General features: G+C 54.8%; 2 protein-coding genes across 3 annotated transcripts in view; one reads left to right on the forward strand and one right to left on the reverse strand.

Moving 5' to 3' along the window:
• The first annotated feature begins 384 nt into the window (after nt 1-384).
• Nucleotides 385-6,800, forward strand: TOR3A (torsin family 3 member A). The gene is made up of 6 exons (XM_055724951.1): nt 385-793; nt 1,174-1,287; nt 2,043-2,308; nt 2,957-3,132; nt 3,762-3,886; nt 4,377-6,800. Exons 1-6 carry the CDS (start codon nt 385-387, stop codon nt 4,625-4,627), a joined length of 1,341 nt encoding a protein of 446 aa, XP_055580926.1. The 3' UTR covers nt 4,628-6,800.
• Nucleotides 6,801-6,907: 107 nt separating this feature from the next.
• Nucleotides 6,908-14,560, reverse strand: part of ABL2 (ABL proto-oncogene 2, non-receptor tyrosine kinase) — a 50,019-nt gene continuing 42,366 nt past the window's right edge. For both annotated transcript variants that reach the window (XM_055724745.1, XM_005435872.3), the window contains exons 10-11: nt 14,387-14,560; nt 6,908-13,746 (exon numbers count right to left, since the gene is read on the reverse strand). In XM_055724745.1, the coding sequence (XP_055580720.1) occupies nt 12,053-13,746; nt 14,387-14,560 (1,868 nt within the window). In that variant the 3' untranslated portion in view covers nt 6,908-12,052. The remainder of the gene's footprint in view (nt 13,747-14,386) is intronic.

The raw sequence follows: 14,560 nt of genomic DNA on the forward strand, positions 1-14,560 counted from the left end.
GAGACTTGTCCCTTGCAACTGCAAAAAAATTGCAGAGAGCGTCCCGTGCAATAGTTAACCGTCGTTTGGAAACTCCTTCGTTCTCCGGTCCCCTAGATCCAGGTCCCAACGTTTGCCTTTGAAACCCTCTATTGCCACGAATTGCTGGACCGTTTCTTACTCCCCGGTGTTTGCTGCCGGTGCTGTGGGGCGGCGCGGGGGCAGAGGGGGGCTGCGGTGGTGCGGGGCCGTGGGAGCGGGCTGGCAGCGGTGTCGGGGGGCTCCCCGGGGCATCCCTCCAGCCCGCTCCCAGCGAGGGTCGGCAGGAGCTGGGCTCGGGACGGGGGCCCGGTTCCGCACCGGCCAGAGCGGGGGGGTGCCGGCTGCCTCCCCTTGGCAGCTGGGATGGGTTTCGCGGCGTGGCTCGTAGCGGGGCCCGGCGGCGGGGCTGGGACAGGCGGGCGGAGGCGGTGGCGCGGCGGTGACCCCCCCGCTCAGGAAGTGAGCTCACGGCTGGGGCGGCCCGAGCCGGCGGGCAGGGCTGGCGCCCACCCGCAGCCATGTGCCGGCACCCGGGGCTGGCCTGCTGCCTGCTGCTGCTGCTGGGCGGCGGGGGGGGGCCGGGGGACCGCCTGGGCGGGGGAGCAGGGCCCCGCGGCGGCGGGGGGAGCGTGGGGCGGGGCGAGGTACGAAGCCGTGAAGCAGCACTTGGGAGCCGTGGGGGCTCTCTCCAAGCGGTATTGGCGGTACCTGGCCTGCAAGGTGTGGCAGGAGGGCTGCGAGGAGGAGGAGGGAGAGCCCGGCCCCAGCCCAGGTAAGCACCTTCCTCCTTTCTCTCCCTCTGGCCAGAAGCAGCGGCGGCTCCGAACGCCCTGCGTGCCCCGGCACGGGGTCTGTGCCCCCCGCCCCCTCCCCAGGGTACTGCCCGGGCCGCCTCCCCCCTTACTCGCCGTGCCCCGGCTTGCCACAAACACCTATTTGGGGGGGGGGGGGGCGTGCGGGCACCTGGTGCGGCTGCCCTCAGGGGCTTATCCCCCTCCCCGCACCCCGAGCTGCCCGGCACGGCAGCTCCGAGCCCCTGCGGCCGGTCCCCTGGCGGGAGGGCAGCGCCGAACCGGGCTTGGCTCAGTGTCCACCCGGAATGCGAGAAGGTATTTGCTGGAACATCTCTGCTCAGAGCGCTGCCTTTTTTAGGCTGGAGCTTGCCTCTGGTGGGTCAGGATTACCTGGCCATCCTCTCTGCCTGGTACTGCAGCTTCAGCGAGTGCTGCAAGACGGGAGACTGCAGGATCGTCAACAACATCACAGGTGGGTGCTGTGCTGTGCTTGGGAGATGCTGAGCAGTGCTTGCCTTTGCTGCCTTTCCCTGTTGTCTCTTTTGTTGTTTGTGGTGGTGGTGTTTTGTTGGGTTTTTTTTTGCTTTTAAAACCAGTGTGCTTTAGCAAGTGATGTAAGCAAATGGCATCTCTGAGCAGGGTGCTGAGCTGGTGGGAGGGCGAGGGGCTGAGCCGAGTCCTATTCCCTGTTATTCATTTGTAGTTCTGAGGCTGAGTTTGTTCCTTCCAGTACAGCAGATCCCCAGTTTGCCACAAGCCCTGCCTTCATCCCATAGCTCCCAGGCATACGCAGGGAGATCCAAACTGGCCCAGTATCCAGCCCCCAGTGGGGAGGGCGCAGTGAGCCTGGCTGAGCCCTGCATGGGTGTCACTGCATTTTGCTGGCCCTGAGATTTCTGGTGTCCGTTCCCTCTGCCAGCAGCTCATGAGGGCCTTTGGGCTTCAGTGCTCTCTGCAGCTGCCAGATACCTCCTCCGCTTCCCAAAGGGAACAGGGAGTCAGTGGGAGATCTGTGTCTTTTTGCGGCCAGCAGCTGCTGCAGGCAGGGTGCGGGCAGCCTGTCTCACCGACCCGGTGGCTTTCGTGCCACCACTGCGTCCCTGCGGGCAGGCAGCCCCGCCAGCAGAGCGGTGTGGGCTTAGTGCCCTGCTACACCTCCTCTCCTTCCGCACCTTCAGCCCCAGCTGGGCTTGCAATAAGGCCGAGCTCTTGCTCTCTCCCCCCCAGGGCTGGAAGCAGACCTCGCCGGGCAGCTCCACGGGCAGCACGTGGCCAAAGAAGTGGTGGTGCGGGCAGTGCAAGGGTTCCTGCAGAGCCCGCGGCCGGAGAAGGCGCTGGTCCTCTCCTTCCATGGCTGGTCCGGCACAGGCAAGAATTTTGTGGCGCGGATGGTGGCCAGTCACCTGTACCGGGATGGGCTGAAGAGCATGTGCGTCAAGACGTTCATCTCGCTTTTCCACTTCCCCCATCACACGTACATGGACTCGTACAAGGTGAGAGCCAGCAGCATGGCGTGCCCCTGGGGATGGTCCAGAGTGCTGGGTCTGGCTGGGGTGGGATTCGTTTTCTTCGCAGCAGCCTGTCCGGGGCAGCGTTTAGGATTTGTGAGTAAAGCAGCGTTGATAACTGATAACACAGCGATGTTCCGGCTACTGCTGAGCAGTGCTCCTGCAGCCTCAAGGCTTCCTCCCTCTCTCCCTCTGCCCCTGTGGTCAGTGCGTTGGGGGTGCATGAGAAGTTGGGAGGGGGGACACCAAACGGGTGACCCCAGCTGACCAAAGGGATATTTCACACCATTTACCATCGTCCTTAGCAATAAAACTGAGGGGAGGGTGTTTTGGGGTAGGGGGCCATGGCTCAGAGAGTGGCTGGGCATCAGTCCGTTTGCGGTCGGTGTGAGTGGCTGCCTCCGTGTCGCTTGCTCTCTTTTCTCCCTTTCTTCTTCCCCTTCACTTACTATCTCTAATTTGACTCGCTTGTTTTAACTCTTCCTGCTCTGCGCCCTGTCCTGCTGGGTGGGAGGTGACAAGCAGGCGGCTGTGTGGTGCTGAGCTGCCGGCAGGATTAGCCCCCAGCACCCAGGCTCAGCCCCTGGGCGATGATCTGGCGGCCGTGACTGACCCCTGCCCGCCGCTCTGCAGGCTCAGCTGGAGAAGCAGATACGTGAGACTGTGCAGCTCTGCAGGCAGCCCCTCTTCATCTTCGACGAGGCAGAGAAACTTCATTTCAGCCTCCTGGACACCATCAAGCCCTTCATGGCTCACTACGACCACAAGAGCCAGGTGGATTACCGGAGATCCATCTTCCTATTCCTCAGGTGATTTCTGGGTCCCCAAAGGGATGGGGAGGAACAGGGAGATGGGATTTATCTCCTGAGGTGTGTGACAGGAGGGGCTCAGGCTGCAGGGGAGGGGAAGATGTCTGGCTCCTCCAAGAGGCGGTTGCCTCCATGGTCAGTTTTGCTGCTTTGTCCCTCGGGCAGGGGATGTTTTGCCAGGTCCTGGGCTGCCACTTGAATCCTTGCCCTGGACCTTTGCTGCTGGTGGGACTCCTGCCATGTGCTCTGCCCTTTAACCTGGATTTGCAGTGGTGGCTTGCTGAGAGTTTGGTGTGGAGCCGAGTGTCACCTGCGAGGTCAATGGCATCCCAGCCAGGACAGGGGGCTGTCGGGGATGGAGGATTCTGCTGGCTCCTGATCCCCCCCGGGGGGAGAAAGCAGCTGCCCCAGAGGCTGAGCTGGCGGGGTGGAAGATGGCTGTATAGGTGCCTGTAGAAAGGGGCTTTGGGATGGAAGCTGGTTCCTCCATGGGCTGATGTTTCAGGTGCTGATCCTGCACAGCACACCTTGCCTGGCTGGCAGAACTGCTGAGGCCTGTCACGGGGGGGCTGCTGGCAGCCCCTCTCTGGGGGCGCGCACGTTGAGTGCCTTCCCTTCTGTGTCCGCAGCAATCTCGGTGGGAACACCATCAACGAGGTAGCCCTGGACTTCTGGCGAGCGGGCCGGGCGCGGGAGGAGATCTCCGTGGAGTTCCTGGAGCAGCGGCTGCGGCTGGAGCTGCAGGAGCCTGCAGGTAAGAGCCGGGCTCGCTGGCGGGACGCGGTGGGCAGGCTGCCCCCAAACCTGCGGGGCGCTGCTTACACGGCCCCATCCACCTTGTGCTGCACAAGTGTGTGCACTGTGGGACGAGCCTTCGTCCCAGCCCCCACCCCAGGGTTATTTGCAGCGTGAGCCCCTTCCTTCGTCCCCACTGGCACAGCCCCACGAGCATAGCACCGCGGCACACGAGGAGGGGGCTGCAAGTCCCCTGTGGCCCCTTCAGCCCTGAAAACGGCCAGGCTGTGGGCGGCAGCCGAACACCGCAGGGAAGTATCGAGGCTTCTTTTGGCCTGAGATGGGCAAGCCGCAGTGATGCTCTGTGTCCGGACTAGGTGCTGGCCAGCCCTTTACAAGTGGTGTCTCTCTCCCACCACATAGGGCTGGAAGAGCCAAGCGTGGCCTGGCAGAGCGATGACAGCCCTCAGATGAAGCTTCTGAAGTTTTTGTCTTGTGTTTTGCTACAGAGAACAGTTACGCCCGCAGCCACCTCATCAAAGAGAACCTCATTGATTTCTTCGTGCCGTTTCTGCCCCTGGAGTACCACCACGTGAAGCTCTGCGCACGGGATGCTTTCCTGGCCCGTGGACTTCCATACACCGAGGCAGCCCTGGATGAGGTGGCCAGGATGATGGTGTTTGTCCCCAAAGAGGTGAAGCTTTTCTCCGCACAGGGCTGCAAATCTATATCCCAGCGCATCAATTACTTCCTTCCTTGAATACCACCAGGTGGGACTGCACCAGTGGTGAAGGTGGTGCCGCACAGTGGGTTACCCAGCCAGTGGGTTACCCAGCCGCGGCTTGCACAGGGACAGAGACTTAACCCCTTGTTACTCCGAGGGCTGTCTGCAGGGAAGGAGGCACACCCCTGGGACACAGGGCAGCCTGCACCTGGCTGCCTTGGAAGCCCATCCTTGGTTCAAGGCCCTTCTTTTAGCAGGTAGCAGCCTGAAGCGGTTGTGCTGACACTTTGTTTGGTGTGAGTGGGGATGCCCAAATCCTTGGTTCGTTAGCACGTCATGAAGGTGGCCCTTGGACAGGCCGGTCCTGCTGAGGCAGTCCAGCAGAAGCCACATCCTCATCCCTGTCCCCGGTTTTCTCTGTCTCTTCACATGATTGCACAGAACTGTTTTGCTGGAGTTGAGGGGTTTTCTCTGTTGCTCTCCCGCCTTCGCAAGGTGCCTGCTGCTGCTCAGGGATGCGCACGCCAGGGCCGCGGTTTGTGCGGGGAGGCCCTTGTGTAGAGAAAATGGTGGAATGATCTCCTCGGGAGGTGTCAGCTCCGTAGTCCCTCGCTTCAGTGTCCCTTCTCACTGGAGTCTTTCATTGTATGGAAGCAGCTGCGGGGATGAGCTGAACTTCTGCCAAAATTATTTTTCTAAGCAGTTTGGCGAAAAGTCTGCTTGCTTCACTGCAAAATGAAAAAAGCAGACACTAATTCCCCTTTCAAGGCCAAAGGGTAGTTGAGGAGCATGGTGGCTGAAGGAACAGGTTGCAGTTGAATTCAGATTTTTGGGGATGTGGTAAACTTGGGGTTCTCTCTTTTCCTTCACCTTTCCCCTTTTCTCTCTCTCTCCTTTTTCCTTTTCTTTCCTTCCCCTTTTCTCTCTCCTTCCCCCTTCCCCCTCTCTCCTTTCCCCTTTTCTCTCTCTCCTTCCCCTCCCCTTTTCCCTCTTTCCCTTCTTTTTCTTTTCCTCTTACCTTTTGCTTTTCCCTTCTCTTTTTTTCCCTCCTTTTCCCCTTCCTTTTCCCTCCCCTTCCCTTTCCCCTCTCCCTCTCTTTTTTTTTCCCCTTCCCCCCCCCCCCTCTTCCTTTTCCCTCTCTCTGTGTTGCACGCTGTGGTGGTTTGGCTGGTGTCAGCGTTACCCCGCTGCAGGGCTGTTTGCTGTCTGGGTACTTGCCAGGCGATAAGCGTGTTACAGCAGGACCAAAACATCCTGCAGCCTTACGGGAACGGCTCTGTGACCTCTGGGTCAAAACTCCCTTCCAACACGGCGGTGCAGGGCGGCGAGGGGAGGCCGCGCACGCCAAGGCCAGGCTGGGCTCCCACCCGCGGCCCTTGGGTCTATTTTAGGCTTTGTACCTCTCGGCGGTGCAGCAGAGCCCCTGGCAAAGCGCTGACCGGGCACACTGCCCAGGCGTGCCGGCTCTGAGCTCCGCTCCCTGCGGGCACCGGCGGCTGCGGTCAGCCCGGACTGACCCCTTGTCTCCGGCCTGGCCCCGGGGCCCGTGCCAGCCTGGGCTGATGGTTAATCTCTTCACCACAAGCGTCAGGCCTAAAGCTCCAGCCCGAAACAGGTCGGCGGGAGCTGCGCCCCTGGGAAATGTCGGTGGGCGCTGCGCCCCTCGGCGGGAGCTGCGCCCGTGGGTCAGGATGCGGCCCCGCAGGGCACTGCGCGGGCTGTGCTGTGTGACCTGGGCAGGCAGTTTGGACAGTTGTTAGTTATTTGGTTGAAGGCTATTTGCTTTGAAGGGTCTATAAGCCAGGATGACCTTAGACTTACTTTAGATGACTTTTAGACTTACTTTTTTTAACTAGAGAAGTGTCTGTGCCCAGGTCAGGCTGGTGCTGCCTGGCGTGGCAGGGTGTCGCTTCGGCCATTTCACCAGCTGGTATGAAGTTGGCGTGTTAAGCGGTTCTCGCTCTGTCACTGATTAAAGAGGTGGTGTCACTAATGAGGGCAACTGTCAAACGGATGATGCAAGACCCTGCACGCTGTCAGGTCACAGGTGTATGTTTCAGAATTAAGTGAGCATTTGATTACGCAACCCCAGCAGCAAGAACCGCTCTCCTCTGACCCCCCACCATGACAACATTAAGTTTAATTTAAGGCATAAATAAACTGCTTTTCTTTGAGATCCAACATAATTAAATTATTTCTCTTTTAACAAGCTTATAATAATCTTGTCTTCTCTACCCAAAATAACCAACTTCAGGTTAGTAATGAGCAGCTTGAAATATTCCTTCAAGAAAAAAAAAAAGCAGGATATACTCAAAGTGGTTTTTGCCAATAAAATATTGCAACCTTTATTTAAAACAAAATGCAAATTGGCAAAACTTTGTGGAACGACAGGCAAAGAGGCCCTTCAAAGGGCCTTATTTACATCAAGTTTAACACTGTTCGCAGTTCACAGTCAGACGATAGTGAGAGAATTAAATTAGAAAAACAACCAAAATATATTACAATAACAATTAAAAACAAAAACAGTTGACAACACTGGTAGAGTGATTGGTGATTAACGTGTTTCATTTTAATCCATTCCTGCTCTCAATGAGTTCACTACTGATACAAACAGCGTGCTGAGCCGATTGGGCTTTCCCTCCCATGCACAACAGACACATTTGGAAGAGTGACCTCCTTTGGTACAGACATTTCTTATTGTGTAGGTATTACTAATACATCAGGTGTCCCATAACCTCTTATTTCCTACCACCAGGGAATAGGCTGAACGTTTTGTTGCCCACTGCAGGGAACCGGAGCGCGAGCCCAGTGCCCATCTGTGCTGGATGGTGCCACTCACTGGAGCGAGAGGTTTCCGAGCATGCTGTAGTCGCTCCCCTCCGGCTCTCCCGCCAGCTACTGATCAGCGGCAGGGCTGGGTTGGGCGTTTTACAAGAGAAGAGAGCAGCCTGGTAGGTTGCAAAACCGATCTCCTGGATTCATTGGTGCTTGTCGTGGCTGCTGATGCCCGAGAGCACCCATGAGCAAAAGGCAGAGCGCCTCAGCTGCGGGGGAAGCCTGCCGTAGGTAAGTGTACAGACATCAGGGTCTGGATTTCTCTCCTCTCTGACTGCACCGTGGTGTAACCCATCCTACCTGCTCACACACCTGCTGCCTCTGGGCGAGGGGCTGCTCTGTTAACGCAGCAGTTCTGGTGCAGCTGCCGCCCCACGCTGTGGGGTTTAGTTCCTGCTGCCTGCAGAGTGGTGTGCCATAAAACTCTTGCAAAAGCACACCTGATGGGAATGTCAACATGCGTGTGTTTGGCCGTGTCTCACTGCCACAAGGCCAGCGGTGCTCAGGAGAAATGCCCCTGTGAGGAGGACCGGAACAGACAGCCCCCCCTGCCCCCCTTTCCCATCGTGTTCTGCATCAGCAACGCCGCCCCATTCAATTCCGTTTTCCCAGTGGCTACATTTGATCCAGTCCCAAGACCCAGACTCCTAATTCAGCTTCACCCCCGTCCACACTAATGAAAATACGATTAAAGCAAAGTGCTGCTTGTCAGCCAGCCACGTGCACCACCTCTGGGGTTAAAAAGGGTGTACAGTGCAGGAAGAGAAAGTGCCCCACATCAACTCACTCGTGTGAGCGCATGCTTTGTGCTTGGCATTACCAGGCCCTATGTGATGCCACCCCCTGTTGCAAAGACTACGTTAAATTCTAGCTCTTACTAGTGCAAGTGAGAGAGCCCGGCTGCAATTGCATCCTTACCCCCCAAGGCCGCCTGACAGTGGTGAGGAAATGCGACAGGAGTTTGTGCCTTGTTTCCCTAAACAGCGGAGCGAGAAGTGCTCTTTGCTGGGACAAACAACGGGGCTTCACCATCCTTACGTTCCTCTGAACATACTGTGCAAGGCTGAAAGCAGAGAAACTGCTATGGTAGAGACCTTTAGGGCTGAACAGAAAGCCAAACCTAGCAAAAGGGAGAAGGAACAGTAACAATTTTAGAATAGCTGCGGAAGGAAGAACAACTGAATGGTGATGTACAGCAGAACCAGCTCTCCCACATACAATCCTTTTGCTATCCTGCCAGGGGGCAGGGGAAAATTCCAGTTTAGGAAGAATGCTGTCGGGTAGCAGAAGCAGCAACAAGTCTGCAGCCCCTGCCTGAGGGGAAAAAAAAAAATAGGCTCAAGTCAGCACTGCCTCTGCCACCATCTATGTACCTGATGTGAGACAACAAGGAAGAGCGGAGGAAACACTCTCCACAGGGTTTATGGTGGGCACATTCCCGGCTCCCACTGTTCTGTTTATCCACCACATAGGGATAAGAACTGAACTGGCTTCTGTGTTGCGCACAGAGGTTGTGGAGTCTCCATCCTTGGAGCCATTCAAAATCTGTCTTGCCGCGGCTGGGGATGGCCCTGCTTGAGGGGAGGGGTTGGACCTGGCCATCCCCAAAGGTCCCTTCAACCTCAGCCACTCCGTGACTGTGAAAGCAGATGATGGCTATGGCATCTCTGCCGTGGGGGAGGAGAAACCAGGTGGCACCTGAAGGAAAGTGGGGGTGACCAGTCGGGGGGAACCAGTCCTTCCTTGGGGCACAGTTAGTTTCTTCAGAAAGGGCCAAAAGGGGAGTTTTAGTAGTTAGGAATTGCTTGCTATTTCATCACTTTTGTTGGAGCTTTTCTGGAAGACTGGCATTCAGGGAAGAAAAAAAAAAAAAAAAAAAAAAGGCTTCTTTCAAAATACTCATCAGAACCGGACTAACAGCTTTAAAATTTTCTGGTTAAAATACCTTTCCCCTGAGAATCACTTCAGTTTCGGTCCGTTTGTCCTAGGCTGAGTAGTAGTACAATGATGAAACCTCACGATTGTCTGCCAAACAAGACCTACCCTTCTGCCCCAAAGAAAGCTCCCATAGCTTTTAAATCCTTTTGATTGTTCAAAAGGCCGTGTGAAGCAACACCACGAGCCTTCTTCCCTTTGCAGGTCACCTTTCCAAAGGCAGTTAGTTTGGTGTGCAGCGATGCACACCTTCGATAAAGACGACTGAAAGAGATAAGGTAAACCACAAAAGCCCTCAGTAAAGTCTACAAGATAACGGTTTGGTGCTCGTGAAAGAGCCCCAGCACAGCCTCCCCCGGCCGGCTGGCCCGAGGGCTGCAGGACAGCCTGGGCAAGCTGCAGGACAGCCTGGGCAAGCTGCAGGACAGCCTGGGCAAGCTGCAGGACAGCCTGGGCAAGCTGCAGATCCTACTGCAGAACTGGACAGCCAGCTTTGTTGGGTAAGCTGAGTAACCCACGCTGTACTTTCATTTGTCGCCACTTACGTACCAGCTCACTAGAGTAAAACTGACTCATAGAAATAATTAATTCACTTGAATGCTTGCCAGTTGTGGTGGAGGGGTTGCTTTTCTTTTTTTTCGTCACCATTTCACTCGCTTTGACAGTAAAGCTCACGTGGTCCATTTTATCTCACATACTGCTCCACTGGTGTGCATTCATGCATTGTGACACAACTTTGTTTACCACAGACCAGTAATAAAATGAGGATTCTCAGACACCAGCCCATTTATAAAGACTTTTTCAGGCCCCGTCTCGCTATGCTCCATGGAAAAAAGGGGAACGCTCGTTGAGACAGCACCAATGGGGCAACACTTCTAGACAGAAATGGAAGTGCCCATCTTCTAAATTCACACCTGTGCCCCAGCTCAACTCTAAATGCTCAAACTAAAAGCAGCACAGTCACACTTTAAAAACAAGTTTAAAAAGCGTTTTAGCCAAAAATAAAAGATTTAAGGTGCAAAGCAAGCGAGATCTTCTATCATCACCAAAAGTGTGAAGTGAGCAGCAGCCCACAGGGTAACGTGTATTTGGAGCTAGGTATCAGGCCTGGTTTTTTTCCTCTTGCAAACCAACAGTTGGCTGAGGTCTTCCTGCTTGCCAGTACATTTAAATCTCAGGGAGTTGTGCGTATACACAGAAGACCAGCTTTTTGAGGCCACAGCAGTCTACAAACAGCACTAGGACCAAGGAAAACAATCTCAACCACGTGACTGCTTTCATTCTGGGGTTGTTGGTAGGCATCAGAAGACCGTAACCCAGTGGGAGCTCCCCAAGGCAGGGCTGTAACATTTGTTGTCTCAGGCGGAGGAGCATGCAGTCTGTGCATGTTCCCTATGCCACTGCATGAGATTCTGGCATAGCCTTTAAAATACAGGAACAAATAAAAAAAGATAGCTATGGTTCCCCTGTGTGCTGACACACCTAGTCGCCTCCATACGCAGGGAAGCTGAAAGCACCCGCAAGCACCTGAACAAATCCCAGGAAGCCGTCGGAGGGAAGTGTTAGTGTTAGGCCAAGAGCAGGGACCGCTCCAGGGAATCCCGCAGCAGCAAGGGTGCGTGGTGGGCAGGCCAGGCTGTGCCTTCTGGCTCTCCAGCTGGCCCTGCAGTGCCATGACTGCTAAAGGAAAGCGGGGAACAGCCAGGGGTGGCAGAGGCTCTGCCTTACCTATCGTGGGTCCATTAAAGTGATGAAACTGAACTGGGGAGTCAACCTGGTAGCAAGTTAAAAACTAGAGCTTAAAAAAAAACAACCAAAAAACAATCCACCCACCCCACTAACAACACTGGCGAGTTGCGCAAGAGCCCCGAACTACCCACAAAGGACCATCAAGCAGCACTCGTGCTAGACCACTAGAAATCAGTATCAGCTAAGTGAAGGCTGTGTGGTGGGGAAGGGGGTATTCCAGTGGTAAGTCTGCCCAGCATCCCTGACGCTTCCAATACAACGAAGATGAGAACATGTGGTAGATGAGGTGGACAGGAGGGAAAAAGGGATAGTTTCATATATTAAGTAATTTTGCAGTTCTCATTACAGCAGCAGCAGCAGCGCTGTGGAAGTAAGCCGTCTGGGCTAGTGCATCCACCTCCAGCAGCTCTGAATACTGTCAGTGCATTAGACCTTCCCCCAGCTGCACGCGCCCTCCCGCTTCCGAGCTACTCCAGCTCAGGCTGCTCGGCCGGTGGTCCCAGCGCAGCCCCCGTGCCAGTCCTCTGCCCTGTCAGGAGACCAAAGCACGCGTTAGTGCAGACGGGGAGGATCCGTACAGCCACGTAGCCTGCAGCTGCTCCAGTACTCCGGCTATCACACATCAAATCATCCTTCCCAGAGCAAGAACCTGCCATCGATTCTCCTGCCTCTCCAGGGGAGGAACGAGGAACTTCCTTCCCCTGCCATACCAAGCAGATCAGTCTGACTAGGTAGGGACAAATACTTGATGTTCTGCCCCTTACAGCTTTAATCTACCCTCTCCATCCCCATTTTTTTGAGATGAACCTGTAAACGTGAGGAGAACTCAGTGATCTGAGGTACTTCACATACTCAAGTATCAGTCTTTCCTTTTGAAAGCATCAGTACAGAAAAAAGTCCCCCCCTCCCCGTGTGTATTTCTCTTACCCAGATTGACAGTAGCTACCTTTGCACCACATCGCTGATTTCTTGGACACATGACAATAAGTTATTAAGGACGGGGTTTGCCCCAGGGACACTAGCAGCTGTTGAAGACACCTGCAGTTCCTGCAGGCTGAGTTCCAGTTTGCTCACGGCTTCCCGGAAGGCAAATTTGTTGCGTGTATGCGGGATGCAGTCCACATAGCCTGAGCAGTAATCCAACAGCTGGTGCCCTGTGTCCACCAGCTGGCTGTTTGGTGTTGGCTCGGCGATGGCACTCGAGAGAAGATCTGCACACTCCAGCAGTGCTTCCTTGCTGATTTTGTCTGCGGAGATTTTCTCAGCCGCCTGTTTGGTCTTTCTTAGTGCTACTTTTGCACCAGCTGTGCCATTGGCCATTTTCACTGGGGAGGTGGAAGACGATGACAGAGGCACTTGAGGTGGAGGCATCACAGGCCTCCCAGATTTTCCACCAACAGGTGCTGCTGCTGCTGCCTTCTTACTCCCTTCGCTTGATTCCAGTCCGTGCTGCGCTCCCGCCGTGTTGCTCAGCTCTTCTGCTGCATCGGAGCAGGCAGCTGGCTGCTGTAGGAGCCTCATCACTGGTGGTGGAGGTGGAGCACACTTTGGTTTTACCCGTCTGGGCCGGTCCCTGTCGCCGGAAGAAGTGACCTGATGCTCAGATAAGAGCTTAAATTTATTACCCTGAGAGTCTGTGCCAATGAGCTGCACATCTGCTGGAGTGTGTTTTAGAGTGGGTGAGATGAGGACTGGCACTTTGTGGTTATGAGTGGTTGGAAGTATTGCTGCAGCCTTTACTGGAGACGACCACCCCGGTCTCTCACCGTCCTCAAGGGCCCCTTGCCGTGGGCCGCTGTTTTTTTCTTTGCCCTTAGGAGCTGCTGCTAGCCCTGGACCCTCCTTTTCTTCTGACCCGGAGGGGGCTCGGAAAGGGAGTGCCGTGGCACCCCTCGGCAAGAGTTTTGCTTTTGGTCTCTCTCTGGTCAAAGCAGGGCCTTCTTCAAACCTTTTGGGAAGCAGGTCATTGGCCCTCCCCGTGCTTTCATCGGGCTGAGAGGAGGTGGACACTGTCCGTTCCAGCTGGATTTTTGACCTCTGGGAATTTCTGGGAAGGGTCATTGCCATCCTATCCTGCTCTGGAAGCCCTGAGGACATGGAAGATGTAGAGTTTGACCTTGGAAAAGGCTTTGAAGCTTCTTCATTGCCAGTGGGTTTTCCTGCTCGTAAACCCAGTGTCTTTTTAATCAAACGTGGTGTAAAGAAACCAGTGATGCCCGACCACCCACCACCAGTGCTTACGCCCCCACCACTGCTGGTACCAGTGCCGTCATCGTTGTAGAAGGTCCTCTGCACAAAGCCCCCACCATAGCACTTGGGTGGCGCCAGGCTTGCATCCTGCTGTGTGGGAGCAAAAGAGAACCCGTCCACGTGTTGCAAGGAAGCAACAGATGAAAAGTTACCCGTCAGCTCATATTTCTTATGGGGTTGATTCTCCATCTCCCGGAAGGAACTGCTGCGCTTGGGAGGTGTGGGAGCGTTCCTCTTCTTCATAAAGGAGCTGAAGAAGCCACCTTTTCTGTCCCTGGTGAAAGTGGTCTCTTTGGCATCCTCCAACAGGCTGCTGGGTGACTTGTCCCTCTGCTTGCGAGGCAGCGCGGGAGACCCGCTTGTCAGCTGTGTGCTTCTGATAAAACCTAGACAGAAGAAACAAGTGTGAATCTGCAAAATCAATTTCCATTCCCACTTCCCTATCCTGCAGTGGGCCTTGTGGGCCTGGCGTATTTAGCTGCACAGGTTCTGCAGAGATAAATTGAGAGAGGAAGTTAGCGCTTTTATTCTTGTGCGAGGCTGGTGTGATTGTGAGTTTTTTAAGAACTTTTTTTCCGCTTCTGCATGTGTGATTTGTCTGTTGTCTATACCGAGGAGGCCACTTAGGAGAGGGTTCAGGAAAAAGTGAAGTTGCTCTTTCCTTCCAGTTTCTTATTCCCTTCCTGTAGTTTTTCCTCTTTCCCCAAATACCACAAGCATAATAGAAAATCTCATTGCATTGTCAACTTTAATTTTGAAGCTGTCATTTAAAAGAAGCAGCAGAACTAAATTTAAAATGAGAAAATACAACTGGATTTACTAAAAGAACATTGAAAAAACTACAGTGTTTTCTATTTGCTAGTGAATAGTGGGGCTGCTGAGGAGGCCAACAGCCCTAATGGTGTAGCAGCACAAAGCCCCTTCTCATGTCACGTTTTTCTGTCTTCTGTTCCTCTGGCAATTTACACCAGCAGCAATCCTAGCCCAGAACACATGGCCTCATTGCCACTGGCCCAGTGCCCATACCTGGTGCTGAGCTGGAAGCTGAGTGCTCCACACTATCTTGTGTTCCTTCAATGTTCTCCTTGTTCTCTCCCTGTTTCTTCAGCATTCTAGTCTTGGAGGGAAGCATGGGTAACCGGGGCAAGTAAGGTACTATGGATGAGGAGGAGGCTGTTCTTCCAAGCTCCTCTGCTACCT

Source organism: Falco cherrug, chromosome 12, assembly GCF_023634085.1.
Source record: "Falco cherrug isolate bFalChe1 chromosome 12, bFalChe1.pri, whole genome shotgun sequence".
Classification (NCBI taxonomy): Eukaryota; Metazoa; Chordata; class Aves; order Falconiformes; family Falconidae; genus Falco; species Falco cherrug.